General features: G+C 42.0%; 1 protein-coding gene across 1 annotated transcript in view; it reads left to right on the top strand.

Annotated features, from left to right (window-relative positions):
* The window catches only part of STK32A (serine/threonine kinase 32A), a 95,253-nt gene extending 83,934 nt beyond the window's left edge, over positions 1-11,319 (top strand). The window contains exons 12-13 of the mRNA XM_044454135.1: positions 593-657; positions 1,583-11,319. Of these exons, the coding sequence (XP_044310070.1) occupies positions 593-657; positions 1,583-1,676 (159 nt within the window). The 3' untranslated portion in view covers positions 1,677-11,319. The remainder of the gene's footprint in view (positions 1-592; positions 658-1,582) is intronic.
* The last annotated feature ends 82 nt before the right edge of the window (positions 11,320-11,401 follow it).

Genomic DNA, 11,401 nt, shown 5'->3' with positions numbered 1-11,401 from the left:
TGAATACTCTTATCCCAACTCTTATCTTCTAATAAATAGTCTTATTTCAAATACACTTATTTCAGAATGTATCACACTCAAGCTGGATCTCTCCCCAGTGAACAGGCTAAATGGGTAGAAGGACATTGCAAAACACAAGACCACAGTTAAATGTTTGGCAGTTGAATTAAAGGAAAGACACAATGGGTTGATTCAGGTCCTTTGTTCCACCACTGATGGAACAAGACTTGTAAGTCCTCTTCCCCCTTGTTTTCCTTCATGCATCCCGCAAATAGATTCAAGGGTTCAGGACTGTCCAGAGAAGATATGGAGAGTGAGTGGGGGCTGGTATGTGAAGAGGAAAAGATGTGCAGGTCGTATCCTGCAAATGTTGTTCTTCTGGTCAAGGACTGAGTTCCAGCCCAATGCCCAATCACATTCTTGCCCTGTTACATCCCTTTTCCTTCTCCATGGCCTATAATATATTATTTGCATTACTTCTCTATATCCCAGTGAAATGTTTATCTTGGTAGCTTTACTGCCCTCCTGCATTCTGTGTTACAATGACGATTTCTCATCATCTAACCTTTTCTGATTCTTTGACATTGAAAAGACCTGCCAACTTCAGAAACACCTGGAGACAATCCAAAGGGACTTCATCATTTTCAACAGAGAAAAGTAAGTTTGACCTGAGAAAATAGACTATACCTTGGCAAGTGTTCTATCGCATGTCACTAAGAGTATTTAGATTGAAGAGTATCTGAGTAATCTTCAGGAAATTAAGTGGTGAGTTTGGCATAAAAACCACAGGGGAGCATGGGAGATTAAGTAATGCTAAGATTCTTCCACCGGGCTGCTGCTCAGACTCGTGCATTTTCAAAATGAACACCAACAAGGCTTTACTGATGTATGCAACCTCACCAAAACCAACTTATGACGACCATTCATGTGATTAGGTGCATGATGGCACAGTGGGGTTGTTGCTCTCCTGTTGGGTGTAATTATTCTGATGCAGTCAGAGAAAGAAGAGCAGGAGTTCTCAGCTTGGCCAATAAAAAGGGGTAGATGTTTAAAGGGCAGGCATTTTCTGCTAATGTGACACCTTTGCAAAGGTGACGCCCATTCTCAGCCAACCATCTTTGGTCCCCTCCGCGTTGCACACCCCAGTAAGCAGTCAGCTAGCTGAGACTTTATGCTGCTTTCTGTGTAATGTGATATCTGCCCATCTCCAGTAACACCTGGCAAAATTGAATCAACAGGCATCACCTCCCCACTTGCTAGCCGAGGGGCACCAGCTGGACATCATATTACGTGGGGCTATTCACTCTGCATGTGGTGGGCTGCTCTTAGGCCTGCAGCTGGTGGAGCTAACAGTTGATGCTTGGAGCGCTTTGTAAGCAAATATTCTTGAAATGGTTATTATGCCGTCTACCCAATAATGTAAATACTGGCAAGGATGCACTTGTGTAAATGAAAGGAGAGGGACTGATTTTGGATGTATAGTATATACTAGAAAGCAGCATTATAATGTGATTATAGGTAAGCTACTCAAAGGTTGCTTGAGCTTCACGGTTGTTTATTCTTTTTCTTCTCTGTATTTTAGGATGAGGCAACAGCATAACGAAATGCAAGACAACTTGATGCTGGCACAAACCAAAGACAACCAGGCAGAAGACGATCAGAATAATAATATTTGAAGTCAGTTTAGCTGTTCCTTGGGTACACTATCAAAGGTTGAGGCTTCTACTTTAGCTACTTCATGGGGCTTGATAAATAACATTGCACACTGCTATCCAAAAAAGGCAGATACCTTGATATGGGCCTTCAGACTAGAAGCTGAGTGTCTCCTTCCACCGTAAGGAATTAGGGCCTAGTAAATAAGGCATAGATTCTTAGATTTATGCTTTTTCTGATCTTTAGGGAAAGCGCTTGACCATAAAGGGGAAAATACGGTATTTTTTCCATAAGGAAAGAACAGTGGAGAAAGGTTAAGTTCCTATACTCTTTATGTAGCATTTCTGTTGGGGTTGCTGATTGCTGGGTTCAGTCAACTACATGCAGGGAAGCATAAAAGTTCTTGATTCAGGGTTTACCAGGAGAGTGGCTGCATATTTCAAAGATGATTCACAGAAATTGGCCTGAACGACAATTGCACATCTATAATGCACATGAAGTCCAACGTAAAAATCAACTTTTTCAGTAACTGCGCTGATCTAATGTTTACATTCGCTATACCAGCAGAAAATACACAGAAAGGGGAAATGATATTCTTGGTGGTAGGCTTTCTCACTCCTGGCAATGCAGGAAAACCAGCTTTCTAAGGTTAATTCAGTGTAACAGCAAATGGGAAATCTGAGTGTGAGCCCATAGAAGTGTTGTGTAAGTTGGAAAGTGAACCTGGCAGCAAGTTCAAAGCAGGCTGTGACTCGCTAAGATAGTCCAACAGGACCTGCTTATGGACAGAACTTACCAGCAAGTGCTACAGATAATTCTTCTCTTCGCAGGAGGCAGCGTAGGGTGGATCTTTAATCTTATGTTTTAAAAGTTTGCATCTTTCAGGAATAATCTGAGTGCTGGTTATTCTTGCCATTTCATAAAGCACCACATTATCTTGTTTTATGGCTCTTAAGACCAGCGTGATGTACTCCATACAGTTAAGTGTGATGCTGCAGCTTTGTAGTCTTAGGTTGCAACTTGTTGTGGGATGTGGTCTGACCTGTGAGCAGCTGCCAAAAGTCAGACTCAGGGAAGTGTGGTGGGAGGGCACATACCGAACACTAAAATTAGATAAGGCTACTTTTTGATAGTAATGAGAATACTTCTTTAAGGGAAACAAATGCACTTAAAATTCACTTAGTTTTAGCTCTGTCCTGCTTCTTCCTCCCCGGGTTCTTTTCTTCCCAAGCTAAGAGACAGGCAGCAGAGGGACTGAATAGTGCATGGATGTCAAATTCAAGCCCAATAGCCTTTGATTCCTGTCCAAATCTTATTTTCAATTTAAGTCAAAATAGGTTGTGTGATGTACCACCATTCTGAGCCTAACCGTTCTCTGATGGCCTTCCTTTTTCAAGCGAAAATGCTCTCCATGTATATTTTTTTTTCAAAAGCAAAAGCAAAAAGCCCACAATCTACACAAAAGCCAGCAGACATAATCCCGTACTTTAAAGTCCCACTGATTTTATTGGAAGAGTTGAAAGTTGGCTGGATTGTGTCCATTTTTAAAATTTTGTCCTATGGAAGCAAGACATGGATGTGCTCATTGTCCATTTGGATAACCTAGTAAGCAGTTCCAACTTCGTTTCAGGCCATAATGTTTATAGGCTCCCTGGATACCTCCCAGGTATACAAATTGCATTCATTTAGTAGTTGGCTTCAGTGGAATTTGCTTCTGGAATATGTAGTTTCACACAAGCTCAGAGAAGCACCTGCAATGGAGGGGGGGAGGTAGAAACCCATCTTTCTCTGGGCAGTTTTAATCAGAAGTGGAATTGCTGCCTTTAACATTTAGATAAATAGACCTCTGTCCTGTAAAACCTTCTGGTTGTCACTGCATATCACTCATTTATGCACACCCCCTACAGAAAATAATCTTCAATATACTTTTCAGCCAAAAATGTTGCCTTTCTTCCACCAAAGCAGACCTTGGTGGCTGGCGGTGACTCAGGTTTCCGGCTGCTTTCAGCCAAGGTCTAGCACATTCTTGATATGTAAGTTTCAGAATTAAACCAAACAGATGTGGAATTCTTTTAGGAACAAAGCTGAGTGTCTGGAAGGTCGTTGGCATCAGCAGAGTGACTCCCATATCTGATATGATTACACTCAAGAAAAAACAGTGCCTTCCATGGCTAGGGCCAAACATCATACCTGGTTCCTTTTGTATTCATTGCAGCAGTCTGTCATAACTCTTTCTTCTGTAGCCTCAGCAGGAATGACTTTATAGAGAGTTAGCTCATCCCTGGACAGCAATGTTTATAATCTAATCAATTTACCCTTCCATCAGTAAGGGTAGATTAAGTAGAATAAATACCAACTTTCTGAGTAAGTTTTATGGCTGCTTTATTCCTATATTGTACCTTGAATCTTGTACAGCCAAGATGGCCAGCTGGTGGTCCCCAGATGGCATCTTGCCTGCCATCATTCTGCCTGGCCTGCTGCACCAGGTTGAATGTTCGAGGCATGGCTTGTTACCTGGCAGAGGCGCATCCTCATCCAAAGAAATTGGTCTTGACTATTGTTCGGCACCAACATCTATAGCCCCTTAAAGCAGCTTTTGCACGGCTTTCTGGACACCTGATGAAAGCATCACACTGGATATACATGCAAGTGCTATACTACCTGCGTTCCAATTTTATTCACATGTAACATGTAGGAGGAAGAGCATTTGGGGAGACGTGTCTTCCTTGGTGAGGAAGGGCACAGGAGGATTCACAAAAATGGTATGTTTACAAGAGCAGGGAACAGCTTTGTTGATCTTTGCCCCCACTCCTTTAAAAGAGGACACTTTTCCTGATTCATACATTGTAAACACTGCTGTTAATATCACCTTCAGCCCTCCTTTGAAACAGGAATACCAGTTGTGGGAAGACTGTGTTTTCTTGCAACTCCAAAATGTGAACTCAGCATTACACTAAACAACAGATTAAATACATGCACATTTAAAAAACAAAACAAAAAACTACTTTCACAGTAGCAGATCCAGACTGGGACCGTGAGTTTTAACTCTTTCTTGACTCATCCACTCCATGGCCCATCTCCCAATGGGATTCTTCGGGATCTTGCATTTGCATCATAGCAGGTGTTTCCCAGGACAACGAGCAGGCTTGAGCTGGAGGTGGGATGTTCATCAGGAAAGCAGCACTTGGGGAAAGAACTAACCCTACCTCAAGTTGCTTTTTGAAATTAAATTGCCCCATCGTTCATTTAAAATATGCTTAGTTCAATCCTTATTGAAAAAATGTGTTTTCCAGCAATAGAAGCAGGTGCACAACTTCATTAATTGGGCAGTTCAATAATTATGCACCGAGTCAGAGAAATGGCTAACAAAACCCTAGATTTAAGAAGTCATGAGCTGTGAAATATTTTGGTGATGACATGGTTAAAAAAACCCTGATTGTTTGTATTTAAAGGATTGAAGGGTTTCAGGTTTGAACAAACCATTTTCCCCAAGAAAATGCTGACTGATAAACTTGTGTTCAAGACCACAGTGCAATGACAATCTAAACACTGGGTAGCTTTTTGTCAAGTGGTAATAGGTATTTACATCCCATTTGCTTAACAAATGTAAGCAGGGCTAAGTGTCATTTGTGTCTCTTACATAGAAAGTGTGTGATGAAAGAAGGCAGCTTGTTCTTTATAAGAGTTCTTGTTGGGTTCATAATTATGGCCAATTTAATTAAAATACCCAAAAGAAATACTGGGCATTTTCCCTCTCTTCCATTTTATAAACACAATCTATTAAACTTTCTATAAGACTTACAGTACATAGACTCTTTTCTTTTCAAAATAATAAAATTGGTTGTATTAATTCTTTAAAAGTCCATGCATTTGGTTATGCCATGTTTTAACAGCCTGCTGGGTGGCAAGCTGACTTTCCAAGGCACGCAGAAGTTCAGTGGTCATGTCAAAAGGGAGTTTGTCCCATTTGCCTGGACTTTTACAGGGGCAACACCCCAAAGGAAACTGAATCCAGGCAGCAGAGCCCCTCCCCTCAGCCCCCCTCCCTCACCTTCCTGTGCTGCAACTCTTTCTTTACCCCCCACACACAAAGGCAGCAAACTGTCCCAGGAGGCAAACTTCATTCTGGTCCTCCATGCAGCTTGTTTCTCCCTGTGTGAGATTAAACAATGTGGGAATGAAGGCTGTGGGTGAGGAAACACATGGGGCAAACAAGAAGTGTGTTGTAGAGGAGAGGAGATGGTGGAGAGCTGGGGATAGAATGGGTGTGTGTCCAGGCAACCGACCAACTGGGACCCACAGGGATGCCTTCACTTGCTTTCATCTGCCCAAAACATCAAAAGTAGCCGATTGGCCTGTGTTACAGAGCGAGCTCTGAAACTTTTGCCATCAGTGGAACGAACTGAATGCACGGCTTCTTCTGGTGTAGTGTAATTCGAAATGCTTAGAAGTGGAACCCTCTAGCCTTTCTTGAAAACTGCTACTACTGTTTAAAAAAATATAAACAATGTGTATGTGAAGATTTTTATCTGGTTCCAATACAGGAAGTCTTGGGGGAGGGAGAGCTCCAGTATGGTTAAATCTTCCCTGCAGAGAATTTATATTGCAATGCTACTCGAGCTTCAAAGTGCCAGACCCCTGTGCAGTATACTGTAAGCTGGAGGCATGGTCCAAGCAGGGTGTGTGCAGTCTTTAGTAAATTATTTGGAGCTGGGCAACAGTGAAGTGCACAGCTTTTTCTGCCTTAGTACTGAGTTTATAAAATTATGTAGCTAGATTGTTTTTAAATCCAGCGCTGTAGCTACCTGTAGCATCTACCTGCCGCAGAATTTGTAGCATTTTGCGTGCCCTTACCATTTTGTTAAGCTGCAGTTTGTGCAGGTGAGGGAACTCGTAAGCCATGCATTTTGACTTTATGTTGCCGGGGTAAAGACAAGATGGCTGCAGATTCTGGCTACAATCACAGCTTGGCAATAATGTCTATGTTTAGCCTCGGAGCAGCACTTAACAAAAATGAACCACAGTGCCAAGTCTCCTTTGGACTACTTAAGCTGAACGTGGCTCTATCGTAAGACTGAAGAATATGGATTTTATCAAAGAGTGCCTACGCACTACTTTTCCACTTGCAAAATTTGATTTTCACCAATCCACCCTACTTATCCATTGTCTGTATGCCACTATAGCCTTCTCTGTGTCCAGGACAAGTGCTCCTGAAGTTGGCGAATTTCTGGAATAGTGTAGTATAATACAGTACTAAGGACTTTGCCTTGGGGGAACAGAAGAATTTCTTGGTAACACAAAGCCTTGCTTGAGTACAAATCAATTATTTCAGGGAATTAGCTTCAAGCTACTTCTGTTCATAATCATAAATATTAACCCAACTGAGGCATGCCAACTGGCCAAACTTTCCTAAACTGGTCTACATATGCAGTATACAGAGGCAATACAATCAATCAATCCAGTGTGACTACTCAGCTATGATTTTAAAAAAGCCTCCACCTGTCTGCAAAGGAGAAACTGAACATGGCTGGCAGGAAAAAATGCTTGGCTAGAGCCTATTTACAGGGCATTTTTACAGGAAACAGTAAACAAGTTTCCCTGGGTGCAAGTTCATTTTTGCTGGCATCCAGTCATCTCGTACTGCTGCAGGCATAGACCAGGCCTAAATCATGCCTCTCCCAAGTTAACACAAAGCTTTTTCTGAGTAAAAAAAAAAATAGCGACACTGAATTTTACATTTCAAAAGTTACTTCCACATTCATGAGCTCACATTTAAAGGCTTTGACCTACATAACCTGTTAAGTGTAGCAAAATGCAGCCTTCTTTTTAAAAGCGGTGATTTATGCTGTCCAGTTGCATGGTTAGGCTGTCTCAGATTACAAGAAATGTGCACTAGCTTGATCCAATTATTTCACTAATCTTTTGGGCAAGATTATAGAGAACATTAAATAGGAAGGAATCTGGTTTAAGCACACGCATTGCTTTTTCTGTGTAACTTGCACTGTATGTGTACCAAGTGAGCCACTAGTAATATCAGGGTGTTTCAAGTTTCTCTTGTGAAGTTGATGGTGGACATAGAAAGGTAAGTAGGAGCAACTGAATCTTATTACAACTATTTCAGAAAATAGTTTTATTTCATTTCCGAATGTTAGAGTTCCTAAGCTAAAATGCTTTTAAAATGTATCTTTACACATTCTTCCTGCTTTCACTAAACATGGTATCATTTGTAATTTGGCACCACCATGTGGCAGCATGGAAATAATATGGCACTAATGGCTAAATAAATGTCCCAAATGTTTCAGCAACCGGAGAAAATAAAGAGGAGGAATTGTCAAATAAGGCACAGTTTTTTCTCTCTCTGGAAGTACAATAATGCAGAGAGATCTAAATCAGAAGCCTTGAAAACCAAAACTGATTTTCTTCAAACTGTGGGGGGGATAGGTAATAAATAGACTTGTTCATAGTCAAACAAGTAGAATGTTACTGTTCTATTAACTACATTGTATGGCTTTATACAATTGGAAAATGTTTTCATCTCAGAAAGTTTGTTAATGAAATCTTTTAACTGTTTTCGAACTACCCATTAACAAATTACTTTATACCATACTTCCTCAATTCATTGGATTAACCTGAATCATGGAAAACCAGAAATAAACATCCATAATAGAAAGATCAGAAGGAGTGAGTTGACTGTGATATGGTAGGGCTTTGAACTGGAATTCCAACTGGGAGTCCTGTGCCACTGATTCGGCAGTGTAGCTTGGTGGGCAGACCGTCAGGCTGGGGAACGGGAGATCCAGGTCTAGTTCGCACTTGGCCATGAAGCTCACTTGGTGACTTTGGGCCAGTCATTTGCTCTCAATCTAACCTACCTTGCAGGGTTCTTGTGCGGATAAAATGGAGATATGTAAGCAGCTTTGTGTTTCTCACAAGCAGAAAAAAGGTGTGTTATACATGCAACAAGAATTCTATGCCTCCCCCCCACCACCTGCATCCAGTAGTGATGGAAGGCCAGAGCACTGCACCCGTAGAAAATTAAAGTGGTCAGAAACACTTAAGAACCAATTGCTGCAGCGTATCAATGAAATAGCCAAATAGAATACAGCTGAACGCTTCTAAAACATTTAAACCCATGGGCAATTTAGAACAAAGGAGCGGGCAAGTTCTGTTTCAGTTATCTAAATTTTACTATACAACTTATTTAAAATATAAAGGATTATTTCCCGGCCTTCACTAATAGTTACTAATGGACTACATTATAACCTTGGTTAAGCCTGTAATCCCCACCTCATTAATTTGGTGATTATTAAGTCGGACATCTAGAATACCCAGTCTGGTGTGAGGACTACCCTAAGAGCTAGACTGGCAAAGGCTGGGGGACGACCACAGGAACAGTAATGTCATACTGGCTTCCTCCCAAGCTGGCAAAGCACATCACTGAATACAAGTGAGGCTCTTCCAGTGTGTGTGCCAGTACCGGTCTCTAGGTAGGTATTACATTTGTGCATTTCCTCTGGAAGGCTTCATTCACATGCACGAATAGGTAGTAAGTTCCATTGCCCAGTGTCCAATATTGGCCTTTCTATCTTCGCTGGAGCAGGCAACTGTACACCCAATTCTAGGTGACAACAGAAAACAAAAAGCAAGGCCTGAAGAGTCAAAAGCCATGGCTGTTGTGTGCTAGTGCAGTGCACCGAGTCAAAGATGAATAAACACTGGACAGTGTAAAATAGAAGTTATCCTATCATACCCTAATAATTAAGGTAGGTTGAAACATAGGAGTTTATAGCTGGGCTAGTCACCCGGTAGGCTGTGTGGCTGTACAACAATTAAAAACTGGTCTGCTTATCCAAGTTTCACCAACCAGTTATTCACCAACCATTCCAACTTCTCTAGTAATTAACATAGCTCTTTTGACTTGTATTTGGAAGCATTATTTAGGTGGAGAAACACTTGGTGCTGTGATCTTCTACCTGTACTGTGACATAGGGCACATTTACCCCTGGCACATTTTCACTTCCACAACTGCTACCGATTCAAGGAAGCCTCAGGAGTGACAAGTGAAAACGGGGCGTTAGTGTCCGTCCTCAACAGGAAACCCAAGTGAACTTACCTGCAGCTTTATGATTGGTGAACGCCACAACATTTCCACTCCCATTTTTAGTACACATCATCCTGGTTATGAGGTGACTGAACCATACGGAGCCTGAGACTTAAGCTTCTGCTGAAATGGTGAAGAGGCTCTAATAAGGGGTCATTCTGGGTCTTTAGCGAGAAACCAGCAGTGGATTTTTTTCGTAAGTGATAGCATGCTCACACTTTCTCTACTGTCTGGAAGAGGGAAGCAGGAAGCTGTACTGTGGAAAGTTGGCAGGCTAGTCCAGACAGTAGATTGGGGGCTTTACCCCTTCTTTATCAGGACAGCCCTAAGCTGGACATCAAGCCCTATCCTATCACCCATGTAAGCCTGGTCTGCCTGGAAAAGGAGCTAGCTGTCTGACATAAAACTGCAGACCAGTAGCTGGACGGAAATAAGGTAACTGCCTCTCCCCCAAGCACTACCATGTGATTGTGGTAGCACACACAACAAGACACAGAGTTGTAAGCTATGGCAACGATTTTAGGTTATGGCCCCAGGTGGTGGTTGGTGGACTCTTGCTAGAAATCTGTCCTGTAAGGTACTAAACTTTGCTGACCTGTTGACACTAAGCCAGTCACGTGTGGAGTTCTCCTGAAACTAGGCAGACTCCACAGTTTCACGCTCTTGGCTAACATGGGGCAACTCTACCTATTTAAATGATGACTCAGTTCCAGATTGTTTCCCACTGCACACATCAGATGTGTGTTGAGTCTGCCATAACTGAAAAACATAGAAATGAATTCAACTGCTAATTCAGCTGATGGTTCTCTGTTCCTGTTTCTTGTATGGAGTACCTTTATTATCCGCTGTTGTGGAAATACAAGGTCTTGGAGATGATGGAGCCACTGGTCTCAGCCAATGTGGTTAATGATGTTAATGATCATGATTATGATAAACTGGGCTGAATAAAGCATAAGTCCAATCCTCAGGCAAAGGTACTGTACAGTAATTTGCTATCTTCTGAAGAAATCCACTGGATAGCTGTTTCATATTTGACAAGACTCCTTTTAAAATTAAAAAATAGGTTGACAGAAAGCAAATCTGGTCTAAATAAGGGTATGCCTGCGCAGTGGCATTCCATGCTTCCAACTTCACTGTTTCTATGCTTAACTGTAAGCAACATTTCCAAAACCAAGTGTACTTTTACTGGCTCGCATGGAAGCTGTTACTGGGTGTAGGAACTGCAACCTATGCAAGTTCCATGGTTGCCCGTCTCTGGTGGTGAAATGCAAGTGGACCATCACAGATATGTGCACTTTGAGTGTTGTGGCACACAGGGTGCAGCTTTGCTTTTCTTTGATGGCACTGTGTGTGCGCAGACACACCAAGCTCAGTAGGGACATATGGCCTCCAAAAGCTTTCACTGGCGCCAGCTCTGCCCACAGAACAGAGTAGAAGGAAACACTCACTAAAGCCACCTCTGAAATGTTTGAGGAGAGACATTGTGACAATTTTCCTGGAACCATCGGTTATTGTGCCATGAAAGCAAGCAGAAGTAACAGGTGTTGAGCAAGTGAGAAAGAAGTTCAATCCAAAGTTAACTTTGCTTGTATGCTTCTCTCTGATCCAATGCCACCAAGTTTCTCCCATTCCTCCCTCCTCCCCCAA

Source organism: Varanus komodoensis, unplaced genomic scaffold (assembly GCF_004798865.1).
Source record: "Varanus komodoensis strain SLA01 unplaced genomic scaffold, ASM479886v1 scaffold7_3, whole genome shotgun sequence".
In the NCBI taxonomy this organism is placed as follows: domain Eukaryota; kingdom Metazoa; phylum Chordata; class Lepidosauria; order Squamata; family Varanidae; genus Varanus; species Varanus komodoensis.
The sequence above is the reverse complement of the archived record's forward strand: the minus strand, read 5'-3'. Positions and strand labels throughout refer to the sequence as shown.